Raw genomic sequence first — 15,478 nt, forward strand, 5'->3', positions numbered from 1 at the left:
AGTTTTCCTTATACATTGATCATTAAAAAGACCTCTTTTCTACTTCTGCATTCCCCCTTTCTTACCATTTGTTGTGTATCTAAATTAAAGGGTGGCACAGAGAAGATCACAGACCCCAAGACTGTAGTGAGGATCCTTGCAATCTGAGGCTCAGACATGGCTCAACTGCTTGGACCTCCCCAAACTCACTTCAGAAGGAAACAGGACTGTGTAACAGTTTCGGGCCCTTTCCCCACTTACCTTAAGCCCCGCGCTACGCTCCTTAAGTAGCGCGGGGTCCCCCTGCACTCCCCACTACAGGGGCGGCGACAATGCAGCCGCCCCGACGCTGCCGCTCTAGCGCCCCCACAGCGCACGGCATCCCTGATGCTCCTCGAAACGGCACCTTTTGATGACACCGCACAGAGCGTGGGGTCGTGGGGATGCCCAGGCGCGCACCAGAGATGCCGCACGCTGAGAGTAGCGCGCAGCAAAGGGCAGCAAAGGTAAGTGGGGAAACACCCTATCTCTACTTTATGAAGTGTTTTATGAAGCCAGGCCTGATATAAAGAGGAAATTTGGCCTTCACTTAGTACTTCCTCCTGGGCACTTTCAAGTCCCTTGCCTAGTTTAAGGGTGGGCAACCTCCAAGTATAGTCTGAATATCTTCCCAACTGGGCTGGGGAATTCCTGTGAAGCCTGGGGAGGGTGAGATTTGGGGAGAGGAGGGACCTCAGTGGAGTCTCACCTCTGAATCTGACAGCTTTTGCACATAGGGTTCTCCAGGTGGCAGAGTTGAGAAATACCCAGAGATTTGGGGGAACGGGTTATGGTTAGCGGGAGTTTGGGGAGCATGTACGGTAAGTTTGGGATGGGATGGGATTATACAAAACAATCTGCTTTGCTTCCAAGGCTAATTCTCTTGTTACAAAAAAACCCACCAAGGTTTGTTTCTTTATATTTCTTATGAGGTTCGACAATCATTAATATACAATAGTACAGATACTCTAACAAGCTCTGGCAAACAAAAGTCAGCTATCCAGCTTTGTATTTAAAGTGCCGATTCTCTAACAAGCATTGACAAACACAAATCAACTCTCTAGCTTTGTATTTAAGCTCAAAAGTAGCACACTGCTTTCACAATTTATAAAAGGTTTACAGACAACTTATTTCTCATCTTTAGAGAACACAATAAGGTTAATTCATTTACTCATTGGCTCAACACATGCCATTATACAATTAAATTTACCTCCAATAAAAGTTTACATCTGCTACCTTTTTTGGATTTAATAGTCAGGATTACCAAAGGTAGATCAGTGGCAGTGGCTCTTTTCCAGAAACCGACAGATAGAAACAAATACTTACATTTCAATTCATTTCATCCATACCATATGAAAATAATTTGCCACGTGGCATATTCTTGAGAGCCAAACGAAATTCAACTTCCCTTGAAGACTTTAAAAGGGCAGTCAGAAGCATAGAAGTGAAACTACTAAATCAAAGGTACCCTTGGGAAATTATAAAAAAGCAAGGGGGAAAGCTGACAAAGTAGAAAGACCGAATCTCTTTATACCCAAAACAACTAGGAATATCAATAGGATAGAAGGGTCTTTCCAGTTCTCAGTACATAGTGAAAGAATCACATGAACAATTCTAAAATACTGGCCAATAATGAAAGAGCTATCTGGATGCCAACACCTGCCCTTGATAGAGCTTAGATGTGCTAGAAGTGTGGGGTACACCTTGGTGAGAGCAGATGTTAAGAAATAATCTAGAGACATTTCACATATTACAAATGTAGTGCATGTTCTATTTGTAAGCTCACTATAGAGTATAAAGAGATTTTTGTAGAGGAATTAGGTTTCAAAAAGAAACTGGAGAGATTTACAAATTGTAATACAAGCAATATTAATTATTTAGTTAGTTATAAGATGTGAATGTCATGAGACATATATTGGTCAGACATCAAGGAAGCTACAAATAAGAATGTTAGAACACATCTCTGGGATCTGCAATCAAGTGTATGAAGCCCCTCTGGTTCAGCATTTTATGGACCTACATCATCCTCCAGATGCTTTTAAAAGTACAGCCCTGACTACAATTGAAAGAAGAGATACCACTCAAAACCTCTAACAGAAACTACTACAACTTGAAGGCCAATTCATAGTCAAATTAAATTCCATAGAGCCATTTGGGCTCAATCAAACTGTAGACTTCCCAACATTTCCAAAAATGAAGAGTTGTGGACTAATCAATAGCACCTGTATTTAGGGAAGTGAAGCGAAGCAGCATTACTCTCCCTTTGAGGACAGACACAAAGCAAGAGAGAATGCAGCATTTCGTCTTCCCCGGTAATTATGCTTTAATTCAACAAAAGAGTGCCTGTGTATTATTATGTTAATGGAGCGGTTAAGACACTAACTTGTATGTATTAGTATGACAGCAGGAACTTAGTTTTGTTACAACAGAAAGACTCTCTGAGCATTATTGTGTTAATGAAGTAGCAGTGATACCAAGTGGAATATTTATTTGTAGGAAAGCAGAAACTAAACATTGTTTATATGGGAAGACTTCTTGGTTTAATGGAGCAACCTTCATACCAACCTGTATGTTTACTTGCAGGAGAGCAGGAGTTAAATATTGTCAAAGCAGAACTTCTTGAGAGACTTATAAGCTGTTTTGCAAGTGAGTCCACCCAATTTTAAACATATGTTATTGGAATAATGTGTGTAATTCTCTATTCTAAAAATATTGGTTGACATTTAGGTAATCAGTCCAAGATGAAGGACTTCTGAGACCAAACTTACTGGAGTTTGGTTAGCCCATATGAAAACTAAATTGTGAAGGTGTTAGCAAGATTCTGTTTAGAAATGTTTAAAGTGGCACAGTCACAGTTGTGTAAGCAGCGTGCTACTTTTGAGTTTAAACACAAATCTGGATAACCTATTTTTGTTTGTAAAGTTGATTAGAGCATCTATACTATTGTATCTTAATGAATGTTGAGTATTAAAGAAATATAAGGAAACAAACCTTGGGTTTTTTTTGTAGCGAGAGTTGACCTTGGATGCATAGTGGATTGTTTTGTATAGCATCTGGGTGAAATCTGTGGATTCCCCCAGAACTATAGCTCATCCCCAGACTATACGAACCGGTTTCACTAGGGAAAAAGAGAAGCTTTTGAAGATGGACTGTATAGCATTGTTTCCTTACTGTGGTCTCCTAACCCCATCCCCAAATTTCCAGTAGTTTGCCAACCTGGATCTTACCCCTCCTCCATTCCCTACAGGTGGACATGGAGGACATGGAAACCCTAGGAGGGGAGGTTGGGATGAGAAGGGACTTCAACAAGATGCCATAGCATCTGACCTCAAAAGCAGCCATTTTCTCCAGTAGAGACAAATAGTGATAGTGGGGGATCTCCAGGTGCAATCTGGAGGTTGGTAACTCTAGTCAGAAGGTGGAGGGATAGGTGTTTTCCTTCTGTTGTCAGCTCCAGGTTGGAAAATTCCTGGACATTTTAGGGTTGGAGCCTAGAGATATGTGGTTTGGGGAGGGAAGGGCTACAGAGTCCGCCCACCAGAACAGCCATTATCTCCACTGGAAATGATCTCTGTAGTCTGGAGATCAGTTGTAGTTCCACAAGATCTCCAGGATCCATCTGGACGTTGGCAACTTGAGGCTGTTGCTGCCCATCTAAACATCAGAAGCAGGCCAGAGGTACTGCATTACTCAAAATATATTTGTGCTGTAAATTTATTTCACAAACTATAGCTGCTTTTAAAAAAGAAAGTTTTGAATGCTCTCATTCACTTAGTGAAGTCTTCCATAGATATTGAGAAGCAGAGGCATACTGGGGGAAAATGTTGCACGGGGCAACACCAGCCCCCCCCCATGCCCCCCTATGCTCCACTTACCAGGAACCTGCCACGGGCCACCCCTCACCCATGCTCCGTCAGGCTGACAGAGCCGGGCCAGGCTGAGGGGCAGCCCCCACGTGATCCAGTGGGGACACCCAGGGTCAATTGACTCTCCATGTCCCTCTGGAAGATACGCCAATGTTGAGAAGCACCCAACCTTTCAGAAAAAGGAACTGGAAAATCTGGTCTTTTTTAAAGCAGAAGCTTCATTTTTCTTTTGAGACTTTCCAAATTCAACACAGATGGTGACAATAGTGATATTCCTCATATTGCTGTTTCACAGGCTTGAGGAATATTGATGTGACATTTTTGTTTCTGAAAAGTATATCGCCCATCAATCCTCGGAAATACCTGCAAGGAATGTGGGTGGGTGGGGGGAGGGGGCAGACGGAGCGAAACCCTGCAACCAGAAAAAAACAATGGCGTTTCCCCACTCTTGCTAACTGTGGGGCTTCCGGAATCTTTGGCGCTATAAGTATAAGCACATTGGTACATTAATGTCTGTCCCGAAGAAGGTGGTGGAACATCTTTGCTGAGGGGCCCAGTGAATTTTCCCTCATTCATTTTCGAACCCCCAAACTGCCACTGTTGTTCCACCACCTTTCAGTTTCCTCCAGTTACTATGGAGCTGCAGACAGAGTGGTTTGTTATGATTGAAACCCTCTCTGGTCGATTCTACACAGCAAATATATAACCGGCTTCAGTCATTATAAAGGAACCTGTTTTCCTTTTTTCCATTCACATATGTGCCATGCAGGCAGCAATTAGAGCCCATGGAAACAATCCAGGTTGCTTTCACACTTTTGCACGGAGACACTTCACTTAAAAAAAAAAAAATCCTGCAACACATACGTAGCTACAAAGGCATGCAGACATGAACTCCCAAAGCCATGCCAATGGTCCCACAATATGATTGTCTGCATCTGCGTAGCTGTGCATGTGCAACACACAAAATTTAAAAAAAAGAAAAAGGGATCTCCCTCCAATGGCAGGCAGTCCTGGGTTGAGCATAATAAAACGAAGCAGACTCGCTTTGGGGGTGGGACATGTGCAAAGTCCCCTCCCTGCAAAAAAACCCAGTTTGCATTGTGTCCTACTCCTGTTGTATTTGTCCTATGCAGAATCGACCTCTGTCTCTCTTTTGTGAAAGCCTTTTGGGTTGATAGAATTCGGCATAACAACGGTCAGTTCCAAAGCCAACACCGTTGCCGCTGCTGCAGCAACTGCCAAAGGCACGGAGGTCTCAGAGATTGAAAAGCCTGTCGAGAGGCCAGCCGCTTACCAAGCTGTTTGAAGCCCATCTTGCCAGGGGAAGGAAGGATCAGCGGGAAGGGCCTTAAAGGGGAGAGGAAAGGAAGCCTTGTAGAAGGAGTTTGCTGGGAGCTTTTCCATGCATAAAGTGGTTAAGTGATGCTGCAACCCTGCATTCAGTTAATGCGCATTTAAGCCCTGTTGGAATAAATGGGATTTGCATGCTGTGTAAGTACCAGCAGGAGTTAAATACTAAAAGGGAGCTGGATACAGAGACAAAGAGGAACAGGTGGACTGTGGGCTTTGTTTTTTTTTTAAAAAAGTAGTAGGTGCATTTTAAGGAATTTAGAATGCTTCTCCTTTGAATGTATCCCTGGTTGTAGTGTCCAAAGTAGAACTGGTGCACTAGGAACTTTGTGATTCAGTTGTTGCTGTTTTTAATTTCCAGATTCTGGGAACCACTGAATATGCACAGTTTGCAACAGCGGTCATTTCCAGCAATTCATTCAAACCCCTTTCTTGTTTCTAATATTCAAATCACGTTAATGAAACTACAGAAAACACCCCATACTGATAGGATCCCACATGTGGTTACATCAAGATTTCTTTTGGTGTGGTGACAACCAGCATGTTGTTGTGGTTAAAAGTGGTGCACTCTAATCTGGAGAACTGGGTTTGATTCCCTATTCCTTCACATGAGGACCTTTCCCCACTTACCTTAAGCCCCACGCTACTTGAGGAGAGTAGCACGGGGTCCCCCTGCACTCCCCACGAGAGGGGCGGCGACAGCACAGCTGCCCCGACGCTGCCATTGTCGCGCCCCCTCAGCACGTGGCATCCCTGGTGCTCTTGCAAAGGGTGTGCGCCAGGGATGCCGCGCGCTGAGAGCATGGGGGGATAGGGAGAGTGGGGAAAGGCCCATGAGTGGCGGATTCTAATCTGGTGATCTGGATTTGTTTCCCTTCTCTTCCACACAAATCCTGCTGGGTGATTTTGGAAGGGAAGGGAAGGGAAGGCAAAGTGATTGAAAGCTACTTTGAGACTGCTTAAAGGCAGAGAAAAGTGTGTTTTTTTAAAAAAAAACCTCTTCTTCTGGTATTTTTCTGATTCACATGTGCATCAGTAAAATGCTGTGCAGATAGCAGATCAGTGCCATTATAGGCACAATTACATTTACATTATTTATTTGCAGTGTGTTATCAATAGACATTTTTACATCAGGGAAGTATTAGATTCTGAAGCATGTCTCCAGCCAGGGGTGGAAGCATTCTGTTTGTTGAACAAAGGCCCTGTTTGCATTCTCATGGCCACCAGGGGCATACCACCCAGGGGGACATATAGCATCAAATGTCCCTGGGCTGTGGCCATTTAGTCACGTGAAGGGCGGAAAATCGTCCCCACGCCCCTCCTCTCCGCCCCCCCCCCCCCCGGGCCCATAAACTGACTTCAAGACCTGGTGCAAAAAAAATTGATTGGTCGTGGTGGGGGAGGGTGGCCGCCCATAATGGTGCGGGGGAGGGCAGAAAATGTAAACGGAGCCTCTCTTATTCATTGTTTCGGTACTGCTTGATGCTCATACCCAATGAGTTTACGTTCTTTTGTGATCCTAAAAGGAAGGCAAAAAACAAGAGTCTTGGAACCTTAACATCCAGCCAACATATAATGTTTTTACAAGTCACAAAATCTCAGAATGGCTTTCACTTCAATTCACTTCCAGACTATACCAACAGGCTCACTTCCTGTGCATTACTCCCAAATACCACTGGCCTCTGGACTCTGTACATGCGGAGCACTCATACCTGAGAATTTACTGCATTATGTTCTATCTTGTTCTCTTTATTTAGAACCTAGAGCCAAATTTCTTGCAAGCAAAGTGATGGACTTAAACCATTTCCCAGACTCAAAAAAAATTGTCCTTTCTCGTTTCTGATACTGACCCAATTGTTTCTTTGCTTTGGTAGCCAGGAAGATATGGGCCAGAATTATAACCAAAGAGAGAAATAACTCTATTGACTATACTCTGCCTCAGAAAAAAAAAGATGTTAGTGTGGTCAGTTGAGGTGCAGCAGTCAAGAAAATTGTATGATTCCCCATTACAATATAATCCCAAATGAATAGGAGAGTTATCATTCATTTTTATGTACATTTCTGTCACTGTCACATCAGGGAGGGGAAGGGAGAGGGGGAGGGGAAAGATGCCAGACACCATTGCATATCTAACATGTTCGTGTATGTACATGTTGTGTGTTGTGTTCCCTGTTGTACTGGAGCCTGGATGTAATTTTAATGCTAGAAATCAAACCTATGATAAGTTAGCCTGGGCTATTGTGTTTCCTAAGGTAGGTAGGGGTGTGTGTGTGTGTACGTGCGCGTATGTGTGTGCATATGTGTGTGTGTGTCCCTGGAGCTTTCAGGAATGATATCTGGAAGGCAGGGCCTCTTGAGCTTTCTAAATCTTGCGGGCTTGAGGAGCGTGTCCCTGCGATAAGGAGCGATTGTGTGAGCAGACGCTGTGAAGGGTGAAAACACTTATTTCACTCTAGCCTCATGCGTTGCCTGAGCCCCATTGCTTTTCAAAAGCACTTAAATGACCATTTGAAGAAGGGAATGCTTGGATTACACACCGTCTGACTCCATTATTGTCCATCGGTCCATGGGACAGAGCTTTTTGCAAAGGTCAGGCGTGCAGGGAAGGGACGGGAAGGAGAGTTAAAAAGAGATCCTCCCCCCACTCCTCACTCTCTTAAAATCCTTCCCACTGGTGTAAAAGAAACACTCTTCTTTTCGTCAGAGGGCAGCCGACAGCCGGAAACCTTTAGCAGAATCTGCTGTTCTATCTCCAGTGGTATCACCCCAAACCACAAAACATAGAAAACATCTTTACACATTCATAGGTAGCCCTACTGTAAAGCAAGATCCACCTCAGGGAAGGGAGTTTGGTTGCTATGAAAGGCAGCAGAGAGATAGATCAGGCCTCATGGACAAGGTTGCAAAATGGAGGTGACCTCTTTCCACAGGCGTTTCAAAACAGTTCTGTTACCTGGATTATTGAAGAAGTCAAGTATGTTTCTTTCCTATACGTCAATACAGAGGAACCTGCCTCATTACCAAATCAGACCTGTGTCATCACGGTCAATATTTTCTATTCAGATTGGGAATAGCACTCCAGAGCTTGAGGTGGAGGTTTTTCACACAGTGAATCCTTTGGCTGGAGATTCCATGGACAGAACTTGGGTCCTAGAGGCTCAAGTGAGCCACATCCCCTCCTTGACTGCTTCTTAGTGTGAGACCTGATCACATCTCCTCTGCTTTCTCTTCATCCTGATTTTATTTATTTTATTAAAACATTTATGACCCTTGCAGGTCAGGGTTCCAAATTAAAACCATACAAAATACAGAATGAAACTCCATTCATTCGTTCTCCACCAAGATAATGCTTACAGCTTGGACCCGCTAAAAGGCCACACAAACCAAATGGCCTCCTGAAGACTTCTCAGGCCGTTTCCTGACTCACCTCCTTTGGGGAGTTCTGTAAGATGCAAATCACTGTTGAAAAGGACCCAGCGCTGAATAGATGCCAAAAACCAGAAAGTAGCAACAGGAGGACTGTAATTGGCACACAGGGAAATATGGGAGGAGTTGGTCCTTCTGTATTCCCTTATTTCTAACAGTAGCAGGATGCATTTTCTGAAGGAGAGAAGTCAAGTTCAGAGGCTAGAATGTCCAGATAAGTGTAGTCTGGGTACCACTTAGTTAAGCACTGCCTGGAAGGAGGAGGAGGAGGAAGAAGAAGAAGGAGGAAGAGGAGGAGGAAGAGTTGGATTTATATCCCCCCCTTTCTCTCCTGAAAGGAGACTCAAAGGGGCTTACAAACTCCTTTCCCTTCCCCCCTCACCACAAACACCCTGTGAGGTAGGTGGGGCTGAGAGAGCTCTGAAGAACTGTGACTAGCCCAATGTCACCCAGCTGGCATGTGTTGGCATGCACAAGCTAATCTAATTCACCAGATAAGCTTCCACAGATCAAGTGGCAGAGCTGGGAATCAAACCCGGGTCTCCAGATTAGAGTGCACCTGATCTAAGCCACTACACCATGCTGGCACTCTGGGAGAGTAGATCATACCAATGTAGAACAGAATTTCTCTTCTCCCCTTCCTTCCCAGGTGATTCTTAGAATTCTGGGTAGCTTCTGAGTACACCTTAGGCAAAGAAAGGGAAAGAGAGGGAAGCCAGCTAAGATGGAACATACCAGTCACTGTCCTCAACTATAGGCCTGGCAGAACAGCTCCGTCTTGCAGGCTCTACGGAATTGAGATAAATTCTGCAGGGCCCTGATTTAATTTGGCAGAGCATTCCACCTGGCTGGGGCCAGGGCCAAAAATACCCTGGCATCAGTTGAGGACATTATGCATACAGAAAAAAGGGGGGTTGTACAACAGTACTGCAAACAGCAGAGAAAATTGCATAAAACTGGCTAGCAGGAGAGGACAGCCAGACACTTCTTTGCATTGGGGTCACTAGTAAGCTGTTACTATGAGAGCATAGTGCTCAGGGGGGAGGGGGGGCATATCAAGAGAGGCAGTCTTTGCAGGGATTCCAGTCTCAGACTGTTTAGGGCTTCAAGTCAAAATTAAAACCGTGAACTAGATTCGGCATTCCACCTGGAGCCGGTGTAGCTGATAGAATGAAAAGTTGACATGCAAGCCACAATTAAGTGCTGATATTCAATCCAGGCCTTGTAGCAAACCCGTGTAATCTGCTGTGCCCCCTTTTTATACAGAGACTGTGGCTTTGGTTCATTGACTTCAGCAATCTGACATGTGGTCCATTAACTCTACTGTGTTGGGTGACATCTATGTAATATTCAGTGATCCATCAGTCGGTAACTCGGGAATCAGTTTGTGCGCTCGCTGTTGTAAAAAAATGGGGGTGGGGGTGAAGTAATGGAGTAATCTGTGGACAAAATGTGAACACTGTGTCTTTAGCCTGAGTAGTTTTTACGCGTGGACATTATCCCCCGTCATTGGCCTTTTAACAAAGCTCTTCTGCTGAGTTATAAGGGCTGTTAAATATGAAGCATGCTTTAAAACAAAACCTATCTCAGCCTGCTTGGCTCAGTCACTGGGCGGTTTCTCTGTCAAGGCAAGAAGCCTCGGCGTGCGATGCCTACGCTTAACAGCGCCGTTCAAAATTTGGAACCAAGGACAAGCGAGAAAGCCAAAATGGGTAAGAGAAGTGGCTCATGAAATGAGGTTACAAAGTGATTGATACCCAAATGAAGGGAAGGGAAAGCGAGCGCTAGAAAGCATCGAACAAAGATATGGGTTATTTACAGGCATCTGAAATTTGTGGAGATTTCCACCTGTATCCCAACTTCTGCATTATTTCAAATTCGTCATTCAAATATGAGTGCTTTGGAGCGGTGCAGAAACATAAAAGAGTTGGTGAGGCCGATGATGTAGAGGATTGTTTGTTGTTTTCATCGGATTTTATGGACACTTTGTGTGTGGTTGGATTTCAGATTGCTTTAACTCGCCTGAAAGGTGGGATCAAAATAGAGTACTGTGGGAGAAAAGCAGGAGATAAATGTATTTTGCAAAAGAAAGCAGATAAATAGAATAGCAGTTGTGGATGATGATACTAGAAATAACAATGTTAATTTTGTGGCAAATGGGAACAGGTGCTTGCTTTATCGCTTTGCAAAAGAATTGTCACACATCTATTGCCATGGCATGGATAAGGCCCTAGTGCTGGTTCCATCATGTTCAGTGGGATTTCTCCAACACAGGGCTGCATCCTTAGTAGTCTAGCTTCAGTATGTGCCATGATTCTTTATAAAATGCGTAGGGCTTGGGCAAGCCAAATCCACATTTGACTATATGAAAGAAACTTTTTTTCCTGTTCTTGCTGGTAGTGGGAAAGGCAGTGTTGTATAGTGGTTACCAATGTTGTTCTGGGGCTGGAAAGGTGATAGTAGATAGCAGAGGCATAGGGGGTAAAATGGCACCCAGGGCAACGCCTGCTCTGGTTGCCTCCCACTCATCAAATGTACAATAACCAAAAGCAGAGAACTCAGTTCATGCACATACATGTGTGAAACAGACCTCCATGACTGGCTATTAAATGTGTGAATTGACTTCTGAAAAACCTTGTGTTTGACACGGCAGGAAAGGTCTGTCTGTGGTGTATTTCCTGCAGTGGCATTCACACAGGCAGGTGGAAAATCTGCATGCATGACTGAGCTCTTAACGTAAGACAGTCCCATATTTGCTGAAGAGATGTTAGAATATTATTTCTAAGGTTGCCTTGCCTAGCAACTGGAGGAAGCTTGAGCAGTCAGGGGTCTGCTGGATATGATGCCATGTCACAGTAGGAATTGGTGGAAACTCTATGGTAAAACCATAGTGTTTCTGGCAATTCCTAGAGCAGTGTAACATCACACTACGCACATCTCAGGTGTTTATTTTTAATGCATTTCTCCTGCCACTGCTAAGAGCAATGGCGAGCAACAAGGGCTACTGGTGGGAGGTCTTCTGGTGTGGTGGGAAATCAGCAGCTGCGCAGACACCATGGATCTGCGCCATGTGGATCAGGCGGCTGCCCAGCAGGGGGAACTCTTCAGGCAGCAAAGTTCCACTCAGCCACAGGGAACTTCTGTACAGAGGTTGGGAACAGTTAAAGGGACTGTTGGAGACCAGGCAACCATGGTTTCTTCATTCCACATTGCCCAGAATGGGCAATGAAAGTGTGGGGGTGAACTAGTCCATTTCCCACATTTGAGACTCTCTGAGTCCCACTTAAGATCTCCACTTAACCATCTCACATTATTTGAGGAGGTAAAGTTGTAATGCTATGCCCCACCTGGTGGATGGCAACCTTACATCACAGAGGTGTTGTGAGGATAGAACAATGTAAAATGTTTTGATGGTAGTGGTAGAAAGTTCAACCAAGGTACAGACAATTTATGGCAACTACCCCAGAGTTTCCCAGGTAAGAGAGTAACCAAGGTGGTTTGTCATTGCCTGGTTCTAGCCTAGTAATTCCTGTTTAGTTTCCTTGATCTGGTGAGATTGGGCCAGCCTGGGACATTCAGGTCAGGGCAGTTAAGTGAATGATTCCTAAACCATCCTTCAAGATTCCCCATGCAGTTTGAAGTTGTGCCAGAATATACTAAGAAATGCATACCAGGTGGGCTGGCACCTGGTATGCCAGCCTCCCCCCTCCCCCTCTTTCCCCCACAGTTGATGGGCCTCAGCCAGAAGCTGGACCTCCCTTCCTGCCCCTTCCCCCCATGGTTTGTGGGCCATGATCAGATCCTAGCTGCCATCCCCCTCCTTCTCCACCCAGGGTGAGTGGGTCCTAACTAGATGCTGGGTCCCCTCCCCCAGGGTGGGTGGGTCGTGAATGCGTAGATGACAGATTTGCAATCCTGACTTAATTTTGCTAAGAAGTACCACCAAAGTCCAACGCAAGTTTCATGAACTTTAAGATAAGTTTGAGCTAGATGCTGGTCATGCCTGTGGCTGAAGAATTTAAGAGAGCGGAGATTTCAGGATGACCAGGGGAAGAGATCCTCTTTGAAAATGGTGTTTGGGTGCTCGAGGGAGCAGCTTAACAAGAGCTCGAAGCCGTGTGACACTGAGATAATTGATATTATTTCCTTGGAAAATCTCCAGAATGGATCTGAGGGTTAAGGTTACAATTTGAGATGGAGCAGGACGCCTGGAGCACATCACTCAGATCCAGGTAAAGTGCTGATATTTCCCTCTTGGGAGAACCGAGGCGCTCAGGCCCACAAGAAAGAAACTGCTGCTCGCAGCAAAGCTTAAAAAAGGAGCAAGGGAAAGAGAGGAGACACAAAGTCAGAAATAAAATAAGAGAACCTCTTTTAATGTTTTTTTGCCGGTAGTGATAGTCTCTGACGCCTTCTCTGCTTATTTCTTTTTCAACACAGGTGCCTCGTGGACAACCGGGTGACCCGCGTGGCCTGGCTGAACCGCAGCAGCATCCTTTTTGCGGGCAACGACAAGTGGTGTTTGGACTCCCGAGTGGAGCTGGTCACCAACACCCAGACCCAGTACGTCATCCAGATCAAGGATGTGGACGTGTATGACGAGGGGCCCTACACCTGCTCCGTGCAAACAGACAATCACCCCAAAACGTTGCGGGTCCATCTTATCGTGCAAGGTAGGGATCAGGAGGGAAGCGGGTCAGGCCTGCTGAGGATGCATCCTATGGCCTGTTGAAAAGTATTTGATAGATTCAAGGTCAAATAAACCTGTATCATTCAGCCTCCCTCCCCACCCCACCCCACTGGCTCCTCTCATCCAATACCAAGCCCTGTGGCACCCCACTGGACACCTCCCTGCAATCAGATGAAAGGCCATTGACCACTACTGCTGCTCATGAGTTCTCAGGCTGCTTTATGGAGTGGGAGCAGCTCAGCAATGGAATCAACTGCCTAGGGAGGGATGAGCTCCCCCTCACTGGCAGTCTCCAAGCAGTGGCTGCATGCACACTTGTCAGGGTCGCTCTAGGCTGATTCTGCATTGGACTTGATTGCCTATATGGCCCTTTCTTACCCGGGATGGGCAAGTGATATATCCCAGTTTGTGCAAATTTTCTGCACAGTTCCTGGTGCTAAAGCAAGCGGGCCCCCGTGTTGCCCCGTGATATTCCCCTTAGCCTAGGTTTTTAAAAATCACCAAATTGGCGATTCTTTTCAGATATCCTGGGATGACTCCACTGCTGTGCAAAAACCACAGGAGCAGAACCGGTTTATTTTTCCTCCCTCTTTGCTCTTGACCAATCAAGAGGTTTGCACATGTGGGGATGCACTTGCGGTGTAAATACAAATGAAATGGAGTATTACCTCCCGGTTCTAACTCGGCTTCTGGAAAGAAACAGGCAGCTGTGCAGAGGGAGAAACCAGGATAAAATAGACCCAGGTTAAAAAAAACCGGTGGTACACAGGTATAATTTTGTTGTGCGGAAACGACCTATGATTCCATGATTCTATGATGCACATGAAACACTACAGAACGCTGCTGAGCGTTCTTAGAACTGCAGAACGCTGCCGAGTCAGGATTAAAGTGGAAAAAAACCCCCAACAAGATTCTAATCCCTTTGCCATCAGCCGTCTCTCTAAGAGTTGGCTGGAAGCTCTCTTAGCCTGACACACCAGCTTGACTATTGGAATCTCATCTAGGGCTAATTTTCAAATGCTGATGGGGGTATTGATTTGGAAACAAGCTGGGTTAAGAAAGGCATTGGTCTTGTACACTGAGTCGGTCTGAGCTAATCCGCTGTCGATATGGCGGGCCTGAGCGTTATTGACGGACTAATGAATATGAGGGCAGAAAAATTCCAAGACTCTTTTTTCCTCCCCTGAAAGCAATCAAGAAAACTAAATAGAGGGAGATTTTTTTTCTCTTCCTCACCGTCTCCATTACCTGTGAAACAACAACAAAAAAGATTAAGGAAAGTGGGGAGGGGGATGCATCTCTAGCCCAGGCATTCTGTTTATCTTGAAAGCTCTTATTACCTGTCCACATTTCTTAAATCAAAGGTGATCATGCGCGCGCGCGCGCACACACACACACACACACAAATGTTGAAACTGCTCTCAGGAAGTTGAGGAAGTGTAATTATATCGGATCCATCCTCGCTCTCCTGCCCTGTTTCCTGACCCACATTCCTGATATCCTCTGGTATTTAAAATCAATCCTACACATTTGCTGGTGTGTGCGTAATGTGAAAGCAAGATATCGGGTTCTCGCAAGAGAGCAAATAATTTCTGTCCATGAAAGCTTTACATGATGTTGTTCTTTCAAGGTAGCTCACACCCTGTCACCCAAATGCAAGGTCTCATTTTAATGGCCTTTGAAGTTAATTGGAGTTGGGAGCGTCCAGAACCTTGCTGGATCTAGGAAAAGTATATTATTATATATATATAGAAAGGCCTGGTTGGTGAAATGCAGCCATCTCCAAGGTGTAACACAACATAAAGCAACACAATGTGGTTTATTATTCCCCCTTCCTCTTACATTAAGATTTGCAATGGCCTTTGGCAATCAGCCATAAATAATGTGTGGTTTATTGTGATGGAATGCAAAATAATTGTATATATACCCTCCAGTGGTGGATGAAAACTGAGATATTTTATGTCTTGCAGTGCTCCTTTTCTCTCACCAAGAAATATTTCCTGGTCAATTCTACCCTCCATAAAAAGTTTACCCCCCCCCTTATTATTGCTGAAGGTTTCCGCTCCTGCTGTGTGTTGTATTCATTTATGCTTCAACAACTGGTCCCCTGGGCTTCTCCCACACAGAT

The 15,478-nt window shown here is 45.0% G+C and overlaps 1 protein-coding gene across 9 annotated transcripts in view; it reads left to right on the plus strand.

Annotated features, from left to right (window-relative positions):
- NTM (neurotrimin) overlaps positions 1-15,478 on the plus strand; it is an 879,909-nt gene that overhangs the window by 714,518 nt on the left and 149,913 nt on the right. For all 9 annotated transcript variants that reach the window (XM_048512955.1, XM_048512956.1, XM_048512957.1 and 6 more), the window contains one exon: positions 13,101-13,333. In XM_048512955.1, coding sequence (XP_048368912.1) covers positions 13,101-13,333 — 233 coding nt within the window. The remainder of the gene's footprint in view (positions 1-13,100; positions 13,334-15,478) is intronic.

Source organism: Sphaerodactylus townsendi, linkage group LG12, assembly GCF_021028975.2.
Source record: "Sphaerodactylus townsendi isolate TG3544 linkage group LG12, MPM_Stown_v2.3, whole genome shotgun sequence".
NCBI lineage: Eukaryota > Metazoa > Chordata > Lepidosauria > Squamata > Sphaerodactylidae > Sphaerodactylus > Sphaerodactylus townsendi.